This window comes from Lissotriton helveticus, chromosome 3_1 (assembly GCF_964261635.1).
Source record: "Lissotriton helveticus chromosome 3_1, aLisHel1.1, whole genome shotgun sequence".
Lineage (NCBI taxonomy): Eukaryota > Metazoa > Chordata > Amphibia > Caudata > Salamandridae > Lissotriton > Lissotriton helveticus.
Genome location: NC_136061.1, coordinates 1758465091 through 1758491160, shown reverse-complemented (window position 1 = coordinate 1758491160; position 26070 = coordinate 1758465091). Strand labels below are relative to the sequence as shown.

Sequence of the window (26070 nt, the reverse complement as noted above, 5' to 3'; positions counted from 1 at the left end):
CTGTTGCAATATGGCTAGGTGGTCCGGAGGGATGGAAGAGTGATGGGGGAGCAATGGAGTGCGGGACCTGGGGAAAGGGAAAGGTATAGCCCATTTCCACTATTTGAAAGACCCACTGGTATGAAATAATGACATACGAGGCCGGGAGACAGAAGGACACTAGGCCGCCTACAGGCTCCTAATGGGCTTCAGGAAGAGATATAGGGCTGCTTGCCTGGTGGTGCAGGGGAAGAGGAGGAGGGATGTAGGGTGGATCCACATCCCTTTCCTCTGGCTTTGCCTATGCCATGTCTGACCAATGGATTTGGTTGCTGCGGGGTTTGAGGCTACTATCGTTGCAGATGGCAAAAATACAATCCCTTTGAGGTGCCTCAAAACACATATTGGTGATAATCTCTTGAGAGGGTCAAACTGTTGTCCCAAGGAGCAAGCTCTATACCCTTGCTAGCCTTGAACCTCTCTAATGCTGAGGCAGCCTTGTCTGCAAACAAGTAGCTCCATCGAACTGCAACTCTGTCTAATTTGCCTGGATGTCAGGGGAAACATGTAATGAGCTGACCCAGACATGCTTCTAGATAGTGATTGAAGTGCCCATAGCCAGGGCCAATGAGTCAACAGTGTCCAGTCCTGATGTAATAATATGTCTGGAGGCATTGTGCCCATCCTGAATCACCTCTTGGAAATGGCCCCTCATATCCTCCGGCACATAGGGAACCACCAATTAAGCCCAACCCCATAAGGCGTGGGTATAGTGTGCAAGGAGACCGGTAGTGTTAATGAACTTCAGAGCCATACTTTCCAATGAGAATGCCTTCTTTACCCAAACTTCCAGGTGTTTCAACTAGCCGTCTGAGGGGACTGTTGGAAAGGTTCCCATCAATTGTCCTGATGAGCAGAGTGACTGGATGACAAGGCTTTCACGTTAAGGGTGGTTTACCTAGAGCCAGATGATAACAGCGTGCCACCAGCCTGTTAACTGCAGTGGTGGAAGATAGTTTGTGCCAGGACAGGATCTACAATGAGAATTTAAGGACAGGAGGGGTTCCACAGTGGGTGCTGTTGGCAAGAGGACCTCGGTGACAAAATTGATCTTAACCTCAGCTGTTGGTAGTTGTAAATGTAAGACCTCAGCATCCTTTTTCACAACAGCAGAAAATGGGATTCCTTCTGGTGTGAGTGGTCCAGTTGGAAATTCCCTATCAAATTCAGGGGAAGTGTCAAGGCGCTAGCTGATGAAAGGCCATGTTATTCTTCCCCTTCGTCACTATTATCACTCCTTTATAGATAAGGATCGAGGAGATCGGACTCTGTGCCAAACAGGTCATGCATGCAGCTCCTGTATATTCCTCAACCAGCCTTTTGGTCTCACTCCATGACCTGTTCTGTGGCACGACTTTGTGGTCAGGTGCCAGTGGCAGAGATGGAAGTGGTGCCTATAGTGTACTAAAAGGTGCCACCATTCAATGAATAGTAAGTTGAGGCATTGAGTAGTGGTTCACCAAGTCAAATAAATGTGGAGTCGGCGTCAGACCAGGTGGAATGGTATCAAGCACCATCAGAGCCATAGGTATCAACATTGAGGTTGTCATGAGAAGCCATGGGACCAAAAGGTGTGCCGGATGGCACTGATGCTCTCACAAAGATTGAGCACATGGCGTTAAAAAATGTCGCCAGTTCCAAGCCCAGAGCTTGAAATTCAAGGAAGGGTGGAGCCAGCATCGGAAACTCAGGTTGTGACGGCCCTGGCAAATGTTTCCAAAAGGATGAGAGCAGCATTGATGGAAGTTGAGGTGGGTTTTGGCTGCGTCCACTGAAGTCACCAGAGTGGGCCCACTCCGAGGCGCATCGACTGGCTCCATGACCACCAACTCCGGTTCTGAAGATAAAGATGCTATGGGAGTCTGAAGGTATCTCAACTTGCCTTTCGCTTGCTGTGATGCTTCTTGTGTTCCTTTTACTTTCCTTTTGAAGTATACGGAGGGCGAACTAGAGCGAGGTCATGAACGTTGCACACTATGCTTTTCCTCCCTGTCTTAGACTCCAAAGTATTTTAAATTCTACTCTCTAATGGTGCATGCTTCAGCAGGAGTCGCAGGTATGGGAGTCATGGTCTTAGCTGAAGTACTAGAGGCAGATGGAATGGGGAAAAGTAATCGCCATCGGGCCCTTACAGTTCTTACAGGGTTTGAACATGGATTTCTTCGGTGAAGACATTGTACTGCATAAATACAATTTCTGAGAGGAAAAACTCAGAGCGTGAGCTCCGGATCTGCATCGAAGGCAGGGAAAAAAGGAAACTAATGTTAGGCTGCAATGGCCCCTATATGGCTTCTGAGACCACTTCTGGTGTCGCTATAAAGCCATTCCCCCATAATGGTCAGTTTGAGACCTCGGATTATTCTAGAGGTAAGGAATCCGCAGGTAGAAGTATCCATCAGAACAGCTGAATATTTAAAGAGAAATAGACTGACATTCTGTGATCCAAACAGTCATATGCTACTAAACATTATTCAATGGGTATTCATGTAAATTGTTCATACAATGTGAAAATTTAAGTAAAGGTTATGTTACAGCGCTCTTCATTGTGAATCTCTGAATAATTCTCACAGCATGAGGAAAAGGAAGTGAGTGAGAGAAAAGAGAGAAAGATGACAGAAGAGGAATATATGAAGGTTTATGTCAAACAAATTCTTGGACACGTTTGACTGTACATATTTTTTATTTTAAATTGTGAAAATTAACATTTTACACCTAAGTTCCATGAAGGAGCAGCGGGTCTGGCCCCAGTTCATCTTTTGAATTCCTATGAACATGAGTCCACCTGTGGATCCCAGATGTGTGACATCTGTATAGACGCGATTGAGGGCTAGCAATTATATTGCTCAGTAATTCCTCCTTACCCACTGGGTGGGATGGATACATTTTTGTTTGTCTGGCTTTATTATTCACTTAATCTGTTCCAGTTATAATCTGAGAAAGAGTAGCTGAGTCTATTTGCAGGAAAGCAAACAGTTGAAATGTATATTCACTGAAATATTTGTTTTCAGCATAGCATTTTTATAGTTTTTTTGTTTACTTCTATTAATGACTGAAAATTGAACATTGCCTCCCTTCGATTAAGGGATTTTGCAGGTCCCTGCCAACACTTGTCTCTTGTAAAAGTACCTCTTTTTCTTTACATTTGTTTCCCTGACCCATTAAAACTCAGAACTCCAATTGGATTGTCTGAGGGGCAAAGTATTTGTAACTGAACATCTGAGACTGCTTATGTCTTTACTTTGCTATTTATCCTCACGCTGGAGGTATTTGTCAAACCAAGTTGTCTTCGGCAAACGACGAAACATTGACTTGAAAGATCCCTTACTTAGTAGACAGAAAGATAACAGAATATGTAATCTTTATATGCAGCGAAATGTCTAGCTACCATTGTACCCTGCCACCCACATGGGTGAATATGTAGATTGTTCTGCTTTCAGTTAAAATATCACTTTGTAAGCACGATTAAAAAAAAAAAGTCAAGAAAACATTAGGCGCCAATTCTGGATAAAATGTGAGATTGTGAATGAATCTATTTGCTGTTTGTCTCCTGGGGTATTGTGGATATATGCAGCGAAGGTGAGCTCTAAGTTCCAAAGGACCCCATTTCCAACTCATTGAATTATTCACCAAAACAAAAGTGCTACTGCCTGTCAGAATGTGCATGAAAAGGACAGTAACCAACTTGAGAACAACAACAATAGTAACAGGATTTGAAATTCCATTAGACACAACTTTTCCTCTAATAAAAAATACTGACCATGTTGAAAAAAATAGCCAAATATTGCTACTCTAGTGTGCCCCTTGTTTAACTCTACTCTACAAATCGTTTAAAAATGTACCCTTACTAGTCATTTTCCAATTTGGAATGGAAGGATATATTGGCCATTATTTCAAGTTGTTAGTGGTGAAAGGCACAAAGCATGTACACCAGAATCACATACCCATTGAGTAGAAGCCGGAGACCCTACTACGCTATGATCTGGGCATGCAATAGGAAACCACATGATGCAACTAGAATAGAAAATCACGCTTTGTGTGCAGAAATTACACAATTCCCACACAACAGCGTCCAGCAACTAAGTAATCACCAAGGCATCAGGAAACTAGCTTGGGAGGAAAAAGCAACTTTTAAAAAGGTAAAAAGAAGTCCTATTAATTTCCAGAAAAAAACAGACAGAGCAACATTGGACTTTTAGGTTTTTAAAATCTTCCAAGTATGTCCACTGCCACAGACACCAGAGGTAGCTCATATGATTTTTTTTTAAAGTCACTGCCAGAAGTGCAGTAGGAAGCGTTAAAAGTGTACTAGAGAGGATACAAAAGTTACAGTTACTTTCTAAAACATTGAAAATGCAGCATTTTATTTGCTAGAGTAGACTTCTTCTCAAATAGCCAGTATAACCAACACTGATAAGCAATGCTAAAAGGTGGGTTTTATGCTACCATATTTGAAGGTGGCTATGGTGGGGAGATTTGTCTGTTCTCTTCCTAATCCACATTACAAAATGAGCTTTCTGAATGCCAAATAGGGTACCATAGCTCTGTGTAAAGGTCTGCTATGTAGGCAAAAAAGAACATACATAGATGCCATACATATTCACATGAATACTGGCTTGTACCACTGGCTCATGCATTGCTCACCCTAGGAGCTTGCACTGCATGTAGGAGGTTTTCACTCCTTGCAAGAAGTAGGGCTTACCAGTGGCCAATCACACTTTCTAATTGCAGTATTTTTCCTTATAGGTCAATTTGGTGCAACAGAAAATCTAGCCAAAATGATAACACTCTCACACCTCAGAGAACAATTTCCCACTCTGGGCGGCAGTTCCAAACCCTGGGGTGCAATCTCGCAAATAGGAAAACAGTATCACAAAATGGAGGGCAGTCTGGCATCCTAGGTGGTAGCATTTCCGACTGAAGGACAGTACGCCTGGCTGGTCAGCATCTCACATCCCGGTCAGCAGACATGTGTCCAGGAGACCACTGAGGCCACCTCGGTATCAAATTAAGGCCTTCCTTACTTGTGCAAACTTCAGTCTCAGTCCAGGACGAGCTGGCTCTTTTGCTGGAGATCTATCTTGTTCTGTGGTGAATGTCCAAACACACTGGAAGATAGCCCATGGCAGCCACTGAAATGCAATCCCATTGGCGGAAGGGCTGCCTTGCATTCTACACACCTCACTGCAAAAACTGTAAAGCAGGTGGGTTATATTTAGAAAGGGCCAGCACCTAGCTCAAAGGGAAGGACACATCTTTAAATATTGTGGTATTCACCAAAACAAACTAACACCATGATGAGAAATTAGGCAACATTTTGATGCTTTTTGTAACCATCCTTTCAAATGTCTCTTGGGGTTTACAACGCCATCATTGTTTGTTCTCCAAAAGGTATCACCTTTCCACCAAGAACCAATAACAATCCTGCTTGCAAATTCCCTCTGGGCAGTGCAAAGCCAGAGGCAGCCTTCCTTGCTTCATTGAAACAGTCACAAACAGCAAGTGAGTCCAAGTATTTCCAAGTCCTTGGTGGTACATTATCAACAATGGTCATTGTTTGTGGTTCTTCCCTTTCTTCCTTGGATCTCTTAGCACCGAGTCAACGCAGAGGCATTGAATGGGTCATCCTGCTTTCTGTGGCATCATTGCCTAGTACAAGACGTTGCTTTGGAGAAGCATGTTGTTTCTCTTCCAGTTCTAAGTACACATGGACACAGCAATCAATCTTGCAAAGGTTGAACCGAGCTAGCAAGGAAAGTGCCCATCCTGGATCCATTGCCTTCCACATATCCCACCTAGAACAAAAGAAACGTGATTGGAGAAGAGTGTTAACAGTAATGAAAAGCTTACCCTGCATCCCTCTGTATATTTATCCCTCCTCCTCAACACCTGAGATACAGGTCACAGGTGAACAGAAGATGTTTCCAACCAGCAGTATTCAAACCATAAAGATGTCCCCAGAAAGTAAGCTTAGGGTCTCACCCAGCAATTGAAGTCCTCATCAGATGTCACCACAATCACATCACCTTTAGAGAACTTCAGCTCACCGACCTTGCCCAGCTTGCAGTCCACAACAGCCTTTGCTCGTTTCTGCCGAGGAATCCCCTTTCTCTGTGGATAAAGGATCAAGTTAAATTCAAAACTAAGCATCAATTGATTAATCATCATAATACCTTTATTAGGAATATTTTTATCGATCCATAAAAGTGCATAAAATACGAATAAAAATCATCCTGTTTCCTTACATTGAAAAAATTATTATCAGCCTACATAGACTAGGTTATCTAAAAATGCAAATGATTTCCTTTGTTTATAGCCAGGCTATATATCCAGCAATAGCTCGGCATACTAATTCATTATTGAGGTTATACATAAAAGTCATGGCATCCTTATAAAAGAAAAGTTTCTATGCCATAAAGATTTGCTGTAAAAATATTCTCCTTGTATCTCGATAGAACTTGCAGAACAGCATAAAGTGAATCATGGACTGGGTAGTTTTCCCATCACATGGGCATCTGTAAACCTTTTTTTGCCATCTTTCATGCTTTGGAAAAGCCACCAGTTTATGGACAGTGCCCAAACATAACCTTGTCAGGTAAAATATGTCATGGGTATTTGTAACTTTAACAAGATATTAAGGTAGATCAGACAGCTTTATACTAGCCATATATCAACAGCTTATCAATATATACTAGGCATGGGATTTTATTGAAAAGTCTCAGTGCTAAGCAGTCCTTAATTATGTCCCTGGTGAACTTTGTTCCTTCCTTGCACCAGATGTTATGCCAAGAGCATAAAGCTCTTGTTTATAATAGGTCGGCAACATACGATGCATCCAGTTCTTTATGTAGGAGATATACAGATGTAGACCTTGGTACAGCCAGCATACGGCAGAAAAAATAATTTTCACAGGATTGTAATATATTTGCACTGTCGGTACCCCACCCTACAGAGCCATAGGTTGCTACTGATAGTCATTTACTGCAAATAAGTCTACTGCCTTTCTTATTACAAAAATCTGATAACAGCCTCCATAGTTTTGATAAGTTTATGTTTTAACTGGTCTATATGGGGACCCCAATTAGTATTAAAGGAGAATAAAATGCCTAAATACGAGAACCATTGGACTTCTGTCAGCTAATGTTCCTTCATACAGTGTCTTTTTCTTAGCCCTACCCCGTACGCAGAACATCACAAATGTTTTAGTAAGATTTAACTTTAGGCCTTTTTGCTCCATGTATGAGACAAAAGCTTCGACCAGTTGTAGTCAGTTTGCAGTTCCAGATATTAAGACTTCGTTGTCTGCATACAGGAGCAGCGGGGTTGGACGAGAGCCTTTTTTGGGGCATCAGTGTTCAATTCATGGGAGGGTTTTGTCAATCCCATTAATGTATAAAGAGAAGAAGAGGGGTGCAATAACACAGCCCTGCCTTATTCGCCTGGACACCTTAAAACTTGGGGTGCACTCTCCTTTCCTCCCATACCTTACTCTAGATGGCAGTCTTGCATGAAGTCGTGATAAAATGACACAATGTCATCTGGGGCGTCCATATAAATCATTGCTTCCCACAATTTAGAGTGATTAACACAATCAAAGGCTAAACTAAGGTGTGCGATGTGTATGGATGTGTACTTCCTTGGCCAGTGTTTATTTACCAATGATCAAGTTCAGATTTATGCACTGCTCTACTGTCCCCGTCTCCCCCCTAAAGCCATATTGGGATTCTTTCAAGATGTTACCATCATAGGCCCATGTCTCCAATCTTCTAAGGACTATTCGCCCCATAATCTTTATTGATGACTCTAGAAGGGATATGGGATGGTAGCATTTTGCCCCTCCCCTGTTGCCTTTTTTAAATATGGGGAAAATTATACTAATTAATTGACTCAAACAGCCTTGAGTAGAATGACAACTGAAGATGCAGACAGCCATGACACTATTGACTAGGACAACATATGAAGAGCTGCCCGGTACAGGGGCTGGGGAGTACCCCACCCATTGCAGGATACACCATTCCATTAGGATAACTATATAACCATGTGATACTTACTCCTAAAGGTACAACACCTTTTCATGGAGGAATGACAACTCATTGGCATTACGCAAAACATGGAGAGCTGTCCAACATGTCGGGATTAACAAACTCATTGGCCAGTTTCGTATACATGCATGGAGAGCCTTCATAATGGCTGGAAGTCTCAACCCTTAGAGGAGCAGTCTTTAGATGTTTACCAAACTCCTTAGTGTACCAACTTTGATATCCCTACAAACCTTTGCCTCCCAAACTGTCAGATTCTAGGCCAACAGGTATCTGAGCCATGGTCCTTGTACTGTGCAAAGAAAACACATATGCCCAGCCTTCTCTTCACATTCTTATGAATGGTAAAGATCTGTAATTTTTCTATCCAGATTCCTACAGTCCCTCTTAACTGGAAACATGAACATGTGATACCCCCCTCCTCATGGCAGACCCCATAGTCTTGACTAACTTACATACAATATAGCTTCTCTCAATCCATGCCAAGATTAATGAAAAATGCATCAAGTGCTACTAAGAAGCCAATTATGCATCAAATGCTACTAAGAAACCGATTATCTTGTCAACAGCTCACAAGCAGGCTTCCTCTCCTTCAACAGCATCGAGTTAGCTCAGTCACCATTATCAACGATCTTCGAGTGCTGTTCAACAAAAGGTAAGTTATAGCACTAATCTTCAAGATTTGACAGCAGCATTTGACACGGTGTCTCATTCCACCCTGATTCACTGACTCTTTTCCTTAGGAATATGTATCAAGGCCCTTTCCCCGACCAGGGCTTTTTAAGCTAGCTGCTCTCAATCCATCCACATGCCTCGGTATTCCTTCAATGCCTGCCGCTGTCTTGTAGAGGCCAACAATACTCTTCCTTGAGGCCTACACTTTTAACCATCCACATGTCCCCCTCTTCATTGGTTTGGTTCTCACTTATCATAAGCCGATTTCCAGATTATTTTATTTATATTGGATTCCTCTGAAACTACGAAGGTCAATGTTCACTCATGCTTCTGCACTGTGGCCAAATGGATGAACACTAGTTGCTTGAAATTTAGAAAAGAGAAATCAAGAATCCTCATCTTTGGGATTCAAACTGACATCTAGACCTCAGAGTGGTGGTCCTCTGAGCTCAACAATCCCCTGAGCCCTCCACATAAGTGAGGAATTTAGGGTCAAAGTATTTTAACAAAAATGTTGTTTCTCCATACAAATTACCTAGATGGAAGGTACCTGCTGTAATCCTCTGAGAATGCTTAGAAAAATAGTCCCTCTCTTGCCTCCTTAAGCCCAGAAAACCTCAATCCAAGCCCTTATCACCTCATGGCTGGACTACATGAATTCAATATATTTGGGTCTACTTGCTTATCTTTTGCATCGGTTGCACACTGTCCAAAATGCCTCTACCAGGTAGGAGCTCATCCTCCCAGCCAGAGTATCTATATCTGCTCATCTCAAATCCATGCCATGGATACCCATCATTAAACGCTGCCAGTTCAAGAATACAGGCCAAATGCCCCGATTCAAGCGGGAGACTCCTGAATTTGTAAGCCAAAAAGGACTCTATTTTAGCAGTCTCCTGCCTAAAATTGCCTTTACTTCATTGCAGGTCAATGGAGAAAATAAAGTCCCTTGATTAAAAAAAAAATGTTTAGTTTGAAAATGCTGGCAGTTTGTTTTTTACATTTTGTTTTCTATAAGTCCTCAATGCCAATGAAGAACATTCCAGCACTATCTCTCTTCAAGATCATTAAGATTGTTCTCAACATTATGGCTTTAGCTCCACATATACAACAAAAAGAGAATGGAAGGATTTGCATCCTCATTTTCTGCTGCAAAACTTTGGAACCAACTCCCCCTTTCTCTCAAAAACTTACATGACCTGACCTCTTTCAGGAAATCCAAAAACCTGGCTAGTCACTTCCTTCTGTTTCCAGGAAGTTCTTTGCTCCTGGCACCAGGACACCCTGTTGGGTATAATCAAATAATAATTACACCTCACTAACAGCCCCAGGCAAATGTTTTTACCGGCACAAGTTTCCTTGGAAAGAGTGGCACACTGGAGGCTGGAGCTGGCATCCTAGCCAAGGGCACATCTTCGCTGCTCCCCGGGCTCTGAGGTGAAAGGCTGGAGTTGGAAGTCTTCGAACTGGTTCTGCGATATGACTTGATGCCATCGGAACTGAAAGGGAGAAGGAAAAACATAGTCAGTGGGGAACAAAGTATTTTCAAAGGCAAAAGAGGGAATAAGGTGGCAAAGGGAATAAGGGCTCGGAGGTCCAACAGTACACTCGAAGGAGTGTCGGGAATTTGAACAACTCTTGGAATGTACACATTGCGGAAGAAGACAAGGGGCGTAGTTGATTAAAGCTTGGTGAGTGAAGTTGATTACAATTTTGTGGGGGAAGATGAAAAATGGAAACTGTTGGAGAAGGATATAATTTAGAGGGCTTTATAGTATGGGACAGAGGGAGAGAGAAAGATGCGCACGTCTACGGATGCATACATAAAGGAGAATCCAGTAGGCCCTAGGCAAAATGTGCTTCTATGAAAGATTTTCGGGAAACCACATTGCTTAAGCACACTTAAGTGATCAAAAACATTTGTAGCACATGGAGAAAGTCTTAATTAATGAAAAGAGTAAGGGGGTCATTTAAATCTTTAAGGAGAGTACAGACTACTGGGAATAGACAGGTGATCCCACCCCATCAGTCTCACAGTTCCCCCACTCTTTAGAGACTGTGGAGCCTCCACTGGTTTTGTGGTTGGAATCCTATGACCTAACTGCCGATTCGCCAGAGAGCAATCAGGTCATATTAGCAGTCTATTTGAGATGGGACACACAGTACTCCAGACAGGGTAATCACTCAATGGCCTGAAAATACTCCCTGCATATTGGGGTCATAGATGTTTGATTTTCCAGAAACCTTTACCGCTTTGAGAGTTTATTCTTGAGGAAACTACTGGGCATATCAATATTTCGTTCTCTCATTAAAGGCACACTGTCTTCAATGGAACCACCACAGTGCCGGCATTACTGAACAGAGACAGATCCCTGTCTGGGAGGTGGGAATCTTTAAGTATGGTGAGTGCTCTCCTGGAGGGGATGGCAGAGGAGATGGCTGACCTGAAAAACTGTCAGCCATACTTTAAATGACTTTTTAGGCCTTTGCTGCCCAACAGGAGTGGCGCCTTCACAGTGAGTAAACTTAAAGCCTTCGAGCCCTGGTTTAACATATTGGTTTTGGGGTTCTCAAATCCAAGTGCTCCACCGAAATCCTGCCACCTCTGTGGGTACCTGGTACTGAGGATCCCTTGGGAGAGGCATAGGTCACCAGCACCAGAAGGAACAATGGTTGCAGAATGAAACATATTTAAGTGCATCTCTTTTAGATTATCCCTATTTGTGGTAGCTCCATCACCCTCACGTGGTCCTTAACTAAATTACAGGTTATACGAATGGGATACTAATCAGAGACCAGCACGGCACAGATCATCTACTGTAGAAACTATGAATACTGTGTTGTGTTTTTTATTTTGCACTATGGCAACAAAGCCAGACTGTTTCCAGATTTCTTCAATTCAGAGTCATTAAAATAGTTCCATCTATTGAGAAAATTCAATTATATTTTTCTACAATCATAGTCATATCTTGGACACAAGCTCAGCATTTTTTAGACCTATTCAATGAGTTAGAGGGTTTTTTACACCGTATCCGAGAAGAATTACATTATGCTGTCTCACATACATCCAATACTTTCATTGTTGCTCTGTGTCCGAGATTGATCAAGTGCTGTATAGAGATGGCTGCCAGAAATATGTGTTGGGATTTAAGGTGCATCAAAATATAAGTGATTTTTTTAAAGTAAATAATCTTTGCTATCACATGGTGCATCTTGTATTCAAGTGTATAGCGGACACTTCCAGTTATCTGAGAAGCAGAGAAAGATTATTTTGTTTTGTGTAATCAAATGTATATAAATGTTGTCCTAAACCACATTAGCCCCGAGTTCAGATGGCTGCAACCTAACACGTACAAAAGCCCACAATTGTCAGCTAAAATCACTTTAGACTCTTCAAAGCACAGAAAGCCTTTCATTATAAATTGAAGAATGAGAAGCTATATATTAATTGATACAAAAAAGCAAGGTTAAAGTGTTGTGTTTATTTTAGATTCCGAATGAATTTCCTGATTCATGCCCTTATATAGGTACAATTCACATTGCCCTTATATAGGCATATAAATCCAGTCCTTATTTAGGCATAGCCCATGCTACCCAAATACAGGCATGGCTACTTCCATCCGTTCATCTACGTCACAACGATTTCTTGGAAAACCAGACTATTAAGCAGAAGGGACTTCCCCAAGCCTGGATATTGATTTCTCCAAGAAATCATTTATTATGCATGAACATCTATTCCTTAGGGGTTCATTCATGACGTTCATGTGCCTGACTTTTACGTCAATACTGGCATTCCTAAACACCTTCAAGGTATAAATATACCTACACTTGCTATGGCAAAGCACGGAGTTGATTAGAACCTAGAGAAACCTTTGGCAATTCTTGTCAAAACTAAACCTATGCTAAAAGACAGATACCTACTTCTTACCTCATACTAGACCTAGGTTAGGTACACTGGGGTAGGTTGAGTATTTTAGCCTGTGTTATTTATGTATGTATTTGTACATGTAATAGCAACAGACAATGCTATTACAGTATTATTTTATATTACTGTTCACGCTGTACGCATTCTGTCTAACGATTGTAGAAGTTCACCTCTCTTGCATGAGAAAGAAGACTGTTCAATAAACCCTTTTTAGTGAAACGCCTGTCTCTCTATTTCTGTGCAACTCTGTAGAAACGAAGCATGCACGATTGAGTGAAATAGTTATCTATTGTTTCCACGACTCTGAAGATATGTTTCGATTCTAGGGGAAACAAAGTTGTCATGTTTATGCAGTTGTCAGGAATTAACCCCTTCTTGTTTATTCGAGAAAGTTTGTAGTGACCTTTGAGTTAGCTGGCACCCACAATTAAGTTTAGTATACTCGATAGAGACATACCGAACTCAGTCCTATGTCAAATCTATAGTCTATATTATTCCAATGCACAGAGCCTATTGGGAATATAGGAACTACACTACATGGCGCCCAACGGTTTGGTAAGGCACTAATTTAATGCTTGATACTAAAGTAACTCAGTCGTGCTTTTCTCAGATACCCCCTTTCCAGTAATACTCCCAATAGACGTCTGGAGTGGGTAAAAGAGATAATATCCGCCATAGCTGAGTAGGACGAAAATTCCTATGTAATAGCTTTTTGGTTTGTTCAACGTTGAAGGAAACAGTGTTCCAAAATATTGTACACCTTATCTTTGTTTCCTTGAAACTTGCTCTGCAAATTTCATTAAACAATGTCGAATAAAGGCAACAACACCGAAAACGGTGGAGCTGCGGCTGATCCAGCCGATGCAGCTTTTAACTTCACAGGTTTCCAAGAAACAGACGAGGATGCTATATCCATTCCTCTAAATTTAAGGAAAGTTTTATAATGATAAAACTTATAAATCATGGCCTAACATCAAGAGGTGGTAGGGCAGTTTTCGTGATAGAGGCACATGAATATCACCAGACAGAGGTATTCTATTCATTGATAGTCTTCCCAGAATTAAATCCAGTAACACGTGTTTCATTTCTACAAAGAAGATGATCCACTGGAAGAATACATTCCTTTCCAGGATATTAAAATTCCACTCACATGAGCATGAGCTCTGGTCTAAAGGCGCCCTAAAACATTTAAATCACATTACCAGGTTCGGTCCACTAGGTAGACCAGGAACAACATGGCCGGTTTTAGCCAGCTATATACCACATCCTGGCATTGGTGACATGTAAGATGTAAACTTACTAGCTCAACTCAAAGAGTTAATCAAAATCTATAGACAATTGGTTCAATATGTCATGCGGACTCTCACAGTCCAACCTACAATAGTTATTCCCCAAACAAAATTCTCACCAGGGGAGTACACTAAAAATGACACCACAGACTTTACACTCAGTCATAGATAAATTACCTGCAAAACGTTAACAAATTCCATTTTGGATAGCTCAAAAAATCACTAAAATCGAAGCAGTATTTCCGAATACTAGCCCTCATGAAAAACACAAGATCTTAATCTGTTTACCAATGGGGATCACACCACATCTGGGGGACTGCACCACTTGGGGTACAGTCTTTGCTGCAATATACACTAAAACACATGGTGTTCCGTCCATGGCGGTAATACCAGACGTCCTGAAACAGATTCAAAATGAATACGAGGCAGAACATGCTTTAAATTTAGGTATGAAACTCCTGAAATATTTCAAACAGGTCTCACCAATAATATTAGCTAATATTAAAGGTGAAGCAGCATCAGTGGCGATCCGACAGAAAATAAGGGAATTTGATGTAACTGAGCAACCTCAAGAATTAGCCAGAATAATTGAAAAATCCTATGAAGAATTAGGCAGAGAGAGTCTGGGTGGGAAACCAGTGAAACGCCAACTGTCTGAAAATCCTGAAAAGGTCTTCACTAAAAACACTCTTACTCCTTCTAAAAAGAAGTGGGAAAATAGCAAACAAACTTCTAAAGAGAAATGTTCTCATTCCAGAGGTAGGTCTCCTCAAAAGAACCTACAACCTCAGGAATAGGGATAATTTTAGAAAACCTGATAGATATCAAGATACTGATACATGTTCCTCTCGTACCTTTCAGACTTCGACACAGAAATACGAAAGAAGAGGACTATCAGAAAACAAGGAAGAACGTGTGAAGGCCAAAGACGATCAACACGTTCATAAAAACAAGAAACCTCAATTCACCAAAAAGAAGGTAGCAGGTCTAAAAATCAGACATGCCGAGGATCTTCTTGAGAACACAACTCAAGAACGGAGAATGGGCTCAGACTGTTGGACAGCGCAGCAGAAGGCACAATAGCTCGCCAGACCCTGAAGGGTCTTCTGGAGACAGTGGACTTGAATGAATTCATTCAAGTTGAAACTGCAGATACCAGGGTTAGTTCTCCACATAAGTTATATGAAATAACACTCCGGATGGAGGGAGACATACCAAGAAAAGTGAGAGCCCTCTTTTGGGAGCGACTTTCTAATGGTTATAACATTCTTCTAGCTGAACAAGACTGGCCACCAGAATTTGTCAGGGAGTGCCCACATGGCGAGGACATCATTATGCCAGCCTTCTCCAACCATATTCCAATTCATTTAAAATATACATATGCCAGGAAATGGGAGGTAGCCCAAGCCCCTGCATTATACAAAAATCATGTAGGATGGGATGAGGACTCACCTCACCATAAAATCCAGTTAAAAAATCACACAACTGCAGAAAGGCCAATTAAGCAAGAAGCTAAAAAACAGGTCAGGTAGATATTAGATCAACTTGAATAACAAGGGGTGATTGAAACATGCACCTCATCAATGAAAAATCCTTTGTTTCCGGTCTCCAAACCAGACAATACATATCGTCTAGTATTGGATTACAGACATCTAAACTCTTGTTGCGAAACATTTGCAGTGCAAAATGCACACAGTACAGCACTAATGAATAACATTGTGCGTAAAAAATATAACACCACTTTAGATATTTCTAACTGTTTCTTTTGTCAAAATATTGCACCTGAAAGCAGGTATTTGACTGCTTTTTCAATTATGGGGATACAGCATCACTTCTGTCTCCCTCAAGGATTCAAGAATAGTCCTGGGTTATTCTCAGCAAGAGTAACAGAGTTACTACAAACTTATGATGACGAAGCATTGTCATATGTGGACAGATGATGACTTGGATAGGCACTTGAATAGGGTGAATACCATTATACTTGGATTCACCCCTGAGGGTTATAAATTCAATTAAAAAAAATCTAGAATTGCCCATTTAAACACACAGAAATGTTGCATTCATTGCAAACAGACATGTTAGCAACTAAACATTTACAAACTCGAGTAAACATATAAAACTTAGTGATCCAAATTATTCCGGGTCAATGCGGATTCCCATACTTAACTTTTAAGGAAGGTGAAAAAGTACCAATAGCTTACAAATCACACTTGTATACACAGACTGAAATGAAATTCATTTCTACAGAACAAATTCTGACAGCTGTTCAAACTGCTGTAGCAAAAGAAAGAGCCCTAGCATAGGGGAAACGCATTATGGTCATAACTTCTGTACCTACCTTAGAAGCAGTGACAAAAGCAAGCATTCCTAATGCTAAAGCTTTCCATCCGAGATGGATACAATGGGTTAATTCTCTTACTGCAACAGATGGTGAATACGTTTCTGATCCATATTTAAAAACACAAGCATTTCCACAATACGAACAAGAATGTCCTCTGCCTACTGAAATTCTGCCTCTTGACCAGTATGAATGTATAATTTATACTGACGGATCAGCTCAACCCGCTACGGGGGGGGGGGGGGGTAAACAAGTCTATAGTGACGCGTGCGCGATCGTTAAAGGTCGTTGGCGCGATGGCAAATTTAGACCAAAGGTCACTAAAACTCGATCCTTAGGAGACTGTACAGCTCAGCGAGCTGAACTACAAGCATTAAAGATGGCACTTGAGAATACAGACCGCGAATTCCCCATACTCATAGTGTGCGATTCTTATTATTGTGTTCAATCTTTCAATGAATATTTGAAAACACTCTCAAAATCAAGCATAAAACGCTTTGGGAACAAGTAGTTCAGTTACGAGAAGGACTACAAAACACTCAAGTGATACATACGCTGAGTCATCAACGTGATGGCGTTCACATTGAAGGGAATTCATTGGCTGATGAAGGCGCGAAGGCAGCTGTGAAAACGGCTTCCGTAACTGTAATAAAATAGACAGCGAAATAATGGTGGCTGTCAATGCTTCGAGCAAAGACAGTGGTAAAACATTAACGAAAGGGTTTCACTCAAATATTCATATACAACTGATGCGAACAATGTTCCGTTTGCTCGAATCCCTGGAGTGGGGGATAGGGTGATTCCAAACATGGAACATAGATTAGGACTAATCCTAGCAGCACATGAAGGACTCGCCTCTGCACATGCAGGTGTTTCCGCCACAGTATCGGTATTAAAACAGAGATACTGGTGTCCACGCATGAGGAAACAGACCCAAAATTATGTTTTAGAATGTGAGATATGCCAAAATATGAAAGTCTCTACTGTGAAATGTCCTACACAGACGCCCTTGTTAATTTCGGATAAACCATTAGCTTGCGTTTACCTGGTCCACTGCGGTCCCTTACAAAGGGATGGTAACTATAAATATATCATGGTCGCAATGGATTCTTCTTCAAGGTTAATTTGGATATGGCCTCAGCGCTCGGCTGACGTTCGAACTGTTAAAAAAGATTTGTGAGTCTTTATCGGCACATACGCAATCGGCGCGCTACATTCTGACCAGGGTCCTCCGTTTAGCTCTCGAGCTTACAAGGAGGCCATGGCCAATGTGGGCGTTGCATTGCGGTATTCTAGTACATTTCATCCTGAGGCAAATTCGGTTGTGGAGAGAAAAAAACACGGGACATAAAGCAATCTATAACAGCTAGGGTATTAGGTTTGGGTGACGGGTGGGTCAAACATCTAAAGTGTCCAACGTAGTTTTAACAACTTGCCAAGAAGTTCTCTAGGGGGTATCACTTCATATGAGGTCTTTTTTGGACAAGAATGCTAGTCACGGACCTTGATTGTCAGTCAGACATCAGGGGTGGACCATAAAGATTTTGATATCAAAGATCGTTTGGCTGTTTTACGGGATTTAAAAGAAATAAGAACAAAACAAAGCAACGTATTCTTGAAGCCAACCATCACTGGGGAAAACCGACCGTCCCAGCAAGGCCTGTCTGGTTCCCAAAGCTTGGAGATCTAGTCAGAGAAAAGATCGCGGACAAGACGGAATTTGGTTCTTCTTACAGACAACCAGTACCTGTCCTAGCAATCCACGGATCAAGAACAGTATTACTGCCACCCCTTGCTGGTAAAAAGGAGAACAGGTTTGTGTCCATCGACCTGATTAAACCACACTATGTGGCTGATAATAAGCAGTAGGCCAAGTGAACTCCGCCAATGTAGCAGACGCACTCCTCTAGCTACAATCCAAGAGGTTCAAACTGAGAGACTCATCACCTTTGAGGAATCTCCAGTGCGAAAAGAAGGACTATGCAACAAAGCCATGGAACTTGTACCTCTTGAGACCCAAATAACAGTTCATCAAGAAACATTAAGTGGTTCCAGTGATTTCAACAAATCCTGATGCAATCCCAACAATTGACAGAATCTCCTCTGGCTATTTCATTAACTTTTATACGTTTTCTGAGGATCCCAGCGAACCTGAAGCAACGCCAGCACAGAGAACTTTCAAAGAACAAGCAACTGACTTTTTTTCATCACCTGGAAAAGACTTATCTGGTTTCACCGTGGATTGAACTTTGGATTGTGTTGGGTGTACTTTTTCTTCTACTTTGGTTAGCTCTGGTAATAACTCTATGTATACTGATAAAATGGAAAATATGTAAAAATGGACACAGCAAGTAAGAACATCAACACACTCCTCAAGCCACACAAATCATCCCATCGTGAACAAAGAGACTTGTTTTCAGTATATATCAGGTGGTATAGCTTGGGACAAAACAGAATATGACATGTTTGGCCCATCGGAGCTGTTGAAGATTCCACACTTATTCAAGATCTCATTAAGTGACTTTGTTTCATCTAGTACCTTTTCTGATGATTGGGACTTCAAGATTGTTAATAATATGATGTCAGACCTAGAAATGTCTGCAGTATTTACAAATCATGAATATTTAGAAGGTTCATCAGACTATGAACAAATGTAATGTTATAATCATTATGGTCATCATTTCTTGCACAAATCTGCAAATCATAGAAATGTATTAATGTATAACTAATGGGAACATTGTCCTATGCCTCCAAAGGGTAGCTCAAAAAAATAATTCTATGAAATTCCCATACATTTCAGGGTTTAATGTATCCAATGCTGAATCATTTTACTTTAAAAATGTAAACAAAACAGGAATGAAAAGTATGTTGACCAGTACAAAACAGATTTATTCTGCAGCCTTTTCTGCCCAACTGTCTAAACTAGGTTTCGACGTTTGGAAAGACAACATTGAGACAAAATCTGTCTGGGGCACAAAAGATTGGCAGGTACAGGGTGTAGAAGCTTTATTTGGAGCCTGTATCATCCCTGAAGAAATTATGTTTTTAAATGATACTGTCCAACAGACGTCTTGCCTTGGGTTAGCCAAGATCAAAGACATGAACAATTTGTCCATACCTACACCTACACCTGATAGTGATAACACTTCAGAGGGGGAAGTCGACATACATACTATGTTGCATCACAACAGAACAGATCCAGATTGGAATATGTGGCCCACAGACACAAACAACTGTCAAGATAGATTCCTGAACAAAACGCAGGGTTTTACATTCAATAGGTCAGACCCAAGATATGTTCAGAGACAGCATCCAGGAATAGTTACAACATACAGAGTAGGGAAGCTGTGCCTTGATTGGCTACATATATCTACACTCAAGGATGTAAAGTGACACTTATCTTTACTTAAAGATGGCGCAGATCTTAGGGAATTCTTGCTAGGACCAAGAAAACCGCGTCATAAACGTTTTATATATGCCGGTATCTCTGCTGCTTATAATAAAGCATGGAAGATTATGCAAGCAGAGATTGCAGAACGAATACGAGAAATTGATCGTATTAATTTAGAGAAAACTCTCTCTGTGGTTGACAATGGGTTAACAACTCTGTCGTCCAGGATATATTAATTGGACAGCATAGTGTCTTCTGCCATAGACATCATGGAACATGACCTGGTCATGTTGCAACATGGTCAGTCGCAATTACAGTCTATCTAGCTATTAGGCTGGACGTTACAAAACCTTCGTTCAGGCTATGCGCTTTGGCGTTTAATCAATACTATGTCACTGTTTTCAGAATTCAATCTCACTGATAAACAGATCAAATTGGCACAGATGGGAGTACACTATACGGTGCTGAGCATTGAAAAACTGGAAAGATTGCCATTTACGGTAGCAGAAAAGCCAGCTACTGAATGGATTATACATGGAACAATCACTCTGCCTGTTACAATTTTCCATTTTCAGTATTGCCTAAAATACATACCAGCAGGCACATATGAAAGGTTGGGTAAAGAATGCATCAAGATATCCAGGGAATTACCATAAGCACACAGATGTTGGAGTGGGGGACATGAAGTGTTTATTAGCGGGAAAAACTGTGAAAACACGCTAAGCGGTTCTCTCCTTTGTCAGGGTATAAACTTACCTGTGATGGTTCCTCTAATAATTTATCCTGCCACCTGCAAGGTTCACCGGTTGCAGTGATTGATCCAATTTTTGGACAACTTTCAAATGGAAGCTACCTCATGTTGAACGATCACAGCTGCTGTGGCATGTTGCCAGGAATGAATAATAGATGTTGAGGTGCACACGCCAATTATCAAACAGTTAATGACATTTTCAGTGCAATTAATAAGCTTATCTTGGTGGGGTGCTACATTACGTACTTATGTTGGCTAACACAGTAAATATCAAAGAAAAAGATACAGACAAAGGTCTGTAAGTAATGCGCACTGTTTCCTGGAAAAAACTATTTTCCACATATAAACACAATCAATCTGTTTTTAGTAGTTGCTTACATTTAATAATGCAAAAAAGTCCTCATAAATCTTTTTCTCTTAGTGTGGGTGCTACCTCAATGGGCCAAATGTGAAAATGAATAATAGATGTTGAGGTGCACACGCCAATTATCAAACAGTTAATGAAATTTTCAGTGCAATTAAGAAGCTTATCTTGGTGGGGTGCTACAGTACATACTTATGTTGGCTAACACAGTAAATATCAAAGAAAAAGATACAGACAAAGGTCTGTAAGTAATGCGCACTGTTGCCAGGAATACCATATCTACTAACTGTGTCAGCCAGGGTAACTTGCTGTATGCAAGTATTGTTTCCTAAAACCAAGACAGACAAGGAGTCGCTTTTATGGCCTTCACTGAACAGGTCTTCTATACAAATTGATACTTTAAGCTAAATGAAAGACATTCTTTTGCAAAAAACTGTGCCACTAACCAAGGCCAAAGAGACCTATGATATGCAAGTCGCAAGGACTTCTGCTGAGATACATCCCCTCTTAACTACAAACTGCTCTATACATTTCTCAGAAATGTTAAGTTGTATCTTAAACATGTCTGATACGAGCGGTATTGTACATCTATTTAAGAACGTATGTTCCAGACTGTTGGCACCTTTTCAAGCAGTCCTCTGAATATTTCCAAACTTCGTGCACTCTGTGTTTGGCGGACTGCCCCTCCTTTTGGGACTCGTTGCAGGGATACTATTTTTGCTCCTTCTGCTATGATATGGCAAGCCAAATCACCAGCGTCACTCCAAGCACCATAGAGAGAGCTCTATTGGAGATGAAGTGTCGTGAGCGCATCGTCCAAATTTTGGGATTAACTTGTCTACGAGAATTAAATAGTACATGGTTTCTGTCATTCAGACCAATCTGGCAAGATTGCATCTTACCTGTTCTACGCTGCCTGCTATGTGGTGAAGAATGCGTGCTAGACATCAGTCTAACACTCCCATCAGTCATGCCAATGGAAGTTGATACTTTGCTGGACCCGGTAACGGCCCATGCTCTGTGGTGTCCCCAGCGGCTACCAATTCTGATGATGGCATTCTTTGAGATCGTACAGACGCAAAATGCTGATGCTGTGGTACGAGGGGAAACTACAGGCACACAGGTAGCATCCGATTCGAACATTGCTGATGCGACCAATGCTAAAAGCTATGCTTCACATCTATGTGCGGTTACTTCTAAACGAGGTAATCCAACTGTCACCTACAATGATAGACGATTTTTTCACAGACATAGAAGATTTCATGTATTCTCCAAACGCTAACACCGACTTTTGAGCACACAGTGTTCTGAGAGACTTTGAATTTTACCTTCCTTTTTTTAAAACAAAGAACTTTTTCCTATGATTAATTCTTTTTCTCCAAATTTGTATTTTTCACTTTTTGGCACAAGTAATCTGCTTATAGTAGAACTATTCATAGAGAACAAGAATTCTTTGAATACTTCCAAGAGACAATATATGACTTTGTCCACGAACAAACAGTTTTATGTAGTATGACATGAAATGGTTTCGGCCTTTTTTCTTCTGTATTTACGAGCCATTTCATAAATGTATATTTTCATGCTTCATTCATTTAGCATTCAAATGTAAATATATGCTTAGAATGAAATATTGCATTAATGCGTACAGCACCTATGCATCTTTTATGTGTACAACCAGTTCTAATGCATTTTTTTGTATTTTGGATGTTTTTTCACACTTCATGTGTAGATATGTTTTAGATATGTTTCAACATGTTTAGAATTTAGTAACGGCGCACATAAGAAAGTGGAGTGGGTGTTGTGTTCGATTTTAGATTCCGAATGAATTTCTTGGTTCATGCCCTTATATAGGTACAATTCACATTGCCCTTATATAGGCATATAAATCCAGTCCTTATTTAGGCACAACCCATGCTACCCAAATACAGGCATGGCTACTTCCATCATTCATCTATGTCACAACGATTTCTTGGAAACCGGACTCATATGCAGAAGGGACTTCCCCTGGCTTGGATATTGATTTCTCCAAGAATCCATTTATTATGCATGCACATCTATTCCTTAGGGGTTCATTCATGACGTTCATATGCCCGACTTTTACGTCAATACTGGCATTCCTAAACACCTTCAAGGTATAAATATACCTTCACTTGCTATGGCAAAGCATGGTGTGGTTCAGTGCAGTTCGACTACCTCCTTGCACGACGCAACTCGCTACAGCAAGTGCCGAAGGAAGCCAACTCTCCAGCTGATACACTGATCAGAAGTTGTCATCCTCCTGCCGAGAAATACAGCTATACTACAATTTCATCATAGATACACTGTATTTCATTTTGAAATAGTCTGCCATGTGATTTCAGCTATTGTGATCCATACTATGGAGGGAACCTTCTTTAAAATTCACAAGAGAGGTGATAGTATTAAATAACTCACATGAAGAATGTTTTGCTCTCTTTATTTTGTAGAAAAAAATAGAGTTTCGGTACTAATAGTCAGAGTGTAGTACTCTTTGCTGATGCTGGTGCTGGAATATTGGTCTTTAGCTATTCGATCATACTCCTTTCTCAATAGCCGTTCAGATGCCTGACATTTCTGTTTAAGACATTTTAATCCTGGGATGTACCACGGAGTGGAGGGTTGTTTACAATAGATCATTCAGGCGCCAGCTGGGTCAGAGCAGAATCTAACCAGCTTGAGGGGTTAATGTCTGGGTCCAGGACTGGACTATTCTTACTCAATGTGGCTTCTAATTCTCCTTTAGAGAACTTACCCCAAGGGTGGAAAGTAATAGGGATTTACCCAGAATTCTGATCAGGCTTCTGCCAGATTCCTGTTAAGTAAAAAAACACTGCATTATGGTCAGAAGATTTTTTACATTTTAGTCGGAGATCATTTGTAAAAATCCTGTCCAGGGTGTGACTTGCCTTATGAGCAAGCTCCGCTACTTGTTGAATGAGGCCAAAACTGTGGCACCCATCAATCAGCTTGATTGTATCAGGATTGGTTGCCGTCTTTAAGTAAAAAGTTAAAATCACCTAGAACTGTAAAGTTTTGTAGTTCCATACAGGATTTCAAAAGCATTTACAGATTGGAAGGGGCAGGGTGACGATAAACTAGAAGCCAATTGAAGGTAGCTGGTTAGCACATTTAAAGTTAAACATGATTGCTTTCCCGCCCAAAAGGGGGGCTGGTATAAATGTAGCTTTATCTGCTTTCTGATGCACAATGGCCAGACCTTTCCCCGGTTTGCCATCTCTATCTAGTCTATAGATGGAAAAGCCGCCTGGCGCTACAATGTTAAGATCGGTCTGATGGGTGGTCAAACCAGGTTTCAGTAAGGAATGGCAGAATGGGTTTAAGGATATCTAGGAACTGAGCAAAGTCCAGGCTGTGTTTTACTAGGGACCTGGTGTTAAGTAGTACGCAATTAAGCACATTCAGTCTCCCCCTATCGCTGAAAGTCCAGAACTTAAGGATTCTGTCACACAAAGACATCTCATTACAAACAATGAGAAATGGGAGAGCAAAGTTACAGCCAGAGGACCTGAAACCCCTATTACTCTCTTCTGGCTAGAGTGTAGCACAATGGGTGCCCTTACCTTAAGGTGCCAGTGCTAACAGGTATATAGTCGAGTAGAGGAGGGTGTTTGGTCAACGAGGGTTCCTGGCACATGCTGCTGTCCGGGTATGCGTGGGTAAGGAGTAATAAAGTTTTCTACTTCATGATACGCAAGATGGAATAAGTGATTGAAAATAATACCAACAAGGGTGAGCACGAACCGAACAGAGCACCATAACGTCTCGACCCAGAGCGCAGGCACACAGGTCCGAACCCGACAGTGCAAAGAAAAAACCTAACAATGGAGTTGCCCATGTGCATTATCACCATGAGGAGGAGTCACTCTACCTCGTGACTCGAAAAACATCTTCGAAGACAAGCATTGGAAATGCAATAGGTCTCGCAGCATTAGAGTTAGTGCATTTAGAATTGTTTATGGGTTTTTTGTTGTAAATCTTTTGCATTTTTATTTTTTTTTGCCAATGCTAAAGAATTACAAATCAAAAAAGCAATAAACAATTGTAAAAGCTGTAACTAAAAATCCTACGAGACCTATTGCACTGTGTGAGGGTGAGGTGTTGAGGGTGAGTGAGGGTGGGGATGAGTGAGGAGTTGAGTGTGAGTGAGGTGTTGAGGGTGAGTGAGGTGTTGAGGGTGAGTGAGAGTGAGAGTGAGTGAGGGTGAGGGTGAGGGAGGGTTATTGCGAGTTAGGATGAGGGGTTGAGGGTGGGTGAGTGGCGTTGCATGGGTGAGTGGCGTTGCGTGGCTGAGTGGCGTTGCGTGGCTGAGTGGCGTTGCGTGGCTGAGTGGCGTTGCGTGGGTGAGTGGCGTTGCGTGGGTGAGTGGCGTTGCGTGGGTGAGTGGCATTGCGTGGGTGAGTGGCGTTGCGTGGGTGAGTGGCGTTGCGTGGCTGAGTGGCGTTGCGTGGGTGAGTGGCGTTGCGTGGCTGAGTGGCGTTGCGTGGCTGAGTGGCGTTGCGTGGCTGAGTGGCGTTGCGTGGCAGAGTGGCAGTGAGTGGCTGAGTGGCGTTGCATGTGTGCGTGGCGTTGCGTGTGTGAGTGGCGTGCATGAGTGGCGTTGCGTGGGTGAGTGGCGTTGCGTGGGTGAGTGGCGTTGCGTGGCTGAGTGGCGTTGCGTGGGTGAGTGGCGTTGCGTGGCTGAGTGGCGTTGCGTGGCTGAGTGGCGTTGCGTGCGTGAGTGGCGTTGCGTGCCTGAGTGGCGTTGCGTGGTTGTTTTAGCGTTACTGAGCGTGTGTGAAAGAGTGTGATAGTTTTGTTGTGTGAGGGTGATGTTAAGAGTGTGTGTATATGTTAATAATAATTAAGTAATGTGTTGTTTGTAACTAAAGGTGTCCCCTTTGTATTACTTCAGTCTTATGTGTATATTAGTATGTAATTTTAAATGTGTATGTATTGTACTAACTATGTGTATGTTTTGTAACATGTTTGTGTAGTCTCGTTTTTATTTTTTTTTTTAAATGGCCGACGTATAGCGTCACGTCGACGTCTGCTATGTTTAGCGGTCTAGTTTATTTTTGAGTTGTGTGTGTTTTTTGTTTACGTATTTTTCTAGCCAATCGGAGCGCGACGTTTTTGACGTAGCGTTCCGATTTGCATACGTCAACCGTTGAATTCCCCATTGATCGAGAATGTTGGTGCGCGGAAGGCGTGTTCTTGTCCCGGTGGTGTTGCTGCGTCGTTTGA

General features: G+C 41.6%; 1 protein-coding gene across 1 annotated transcript in view; it reads right to left on the bottom strand.

Moving 5' to 3' along the window:
* Positions 1-2700: 2700 nt before the first annotated feature.
* The window catches only part of ASAP3 (ArfGAP with SH3 domain, ankyrin repeat and PH domain 3), a 329849-nt gene continuing 306479 nt past the window's right edge, over positions 2701-26070 (bottom strand). The window contains exons 24-26 of the mRNA XM_078682583.1: positions 10096-10249; positions 6019-6147; positions 2701-5831 (exon numbers count right to left, since the gene is read on the bottom strand). Coding sequence (XP_078538709.1) covers positions 5757-5831; positions 6019-6147; positions 10096-10249 — 358 coding nt within the window. The 3' untranslated portion in view covers positions 2701-5756. The remainder of the gene's footprint in view (positions 5832-6018; positions 6148-10095; positions 10250-26070) is intronic.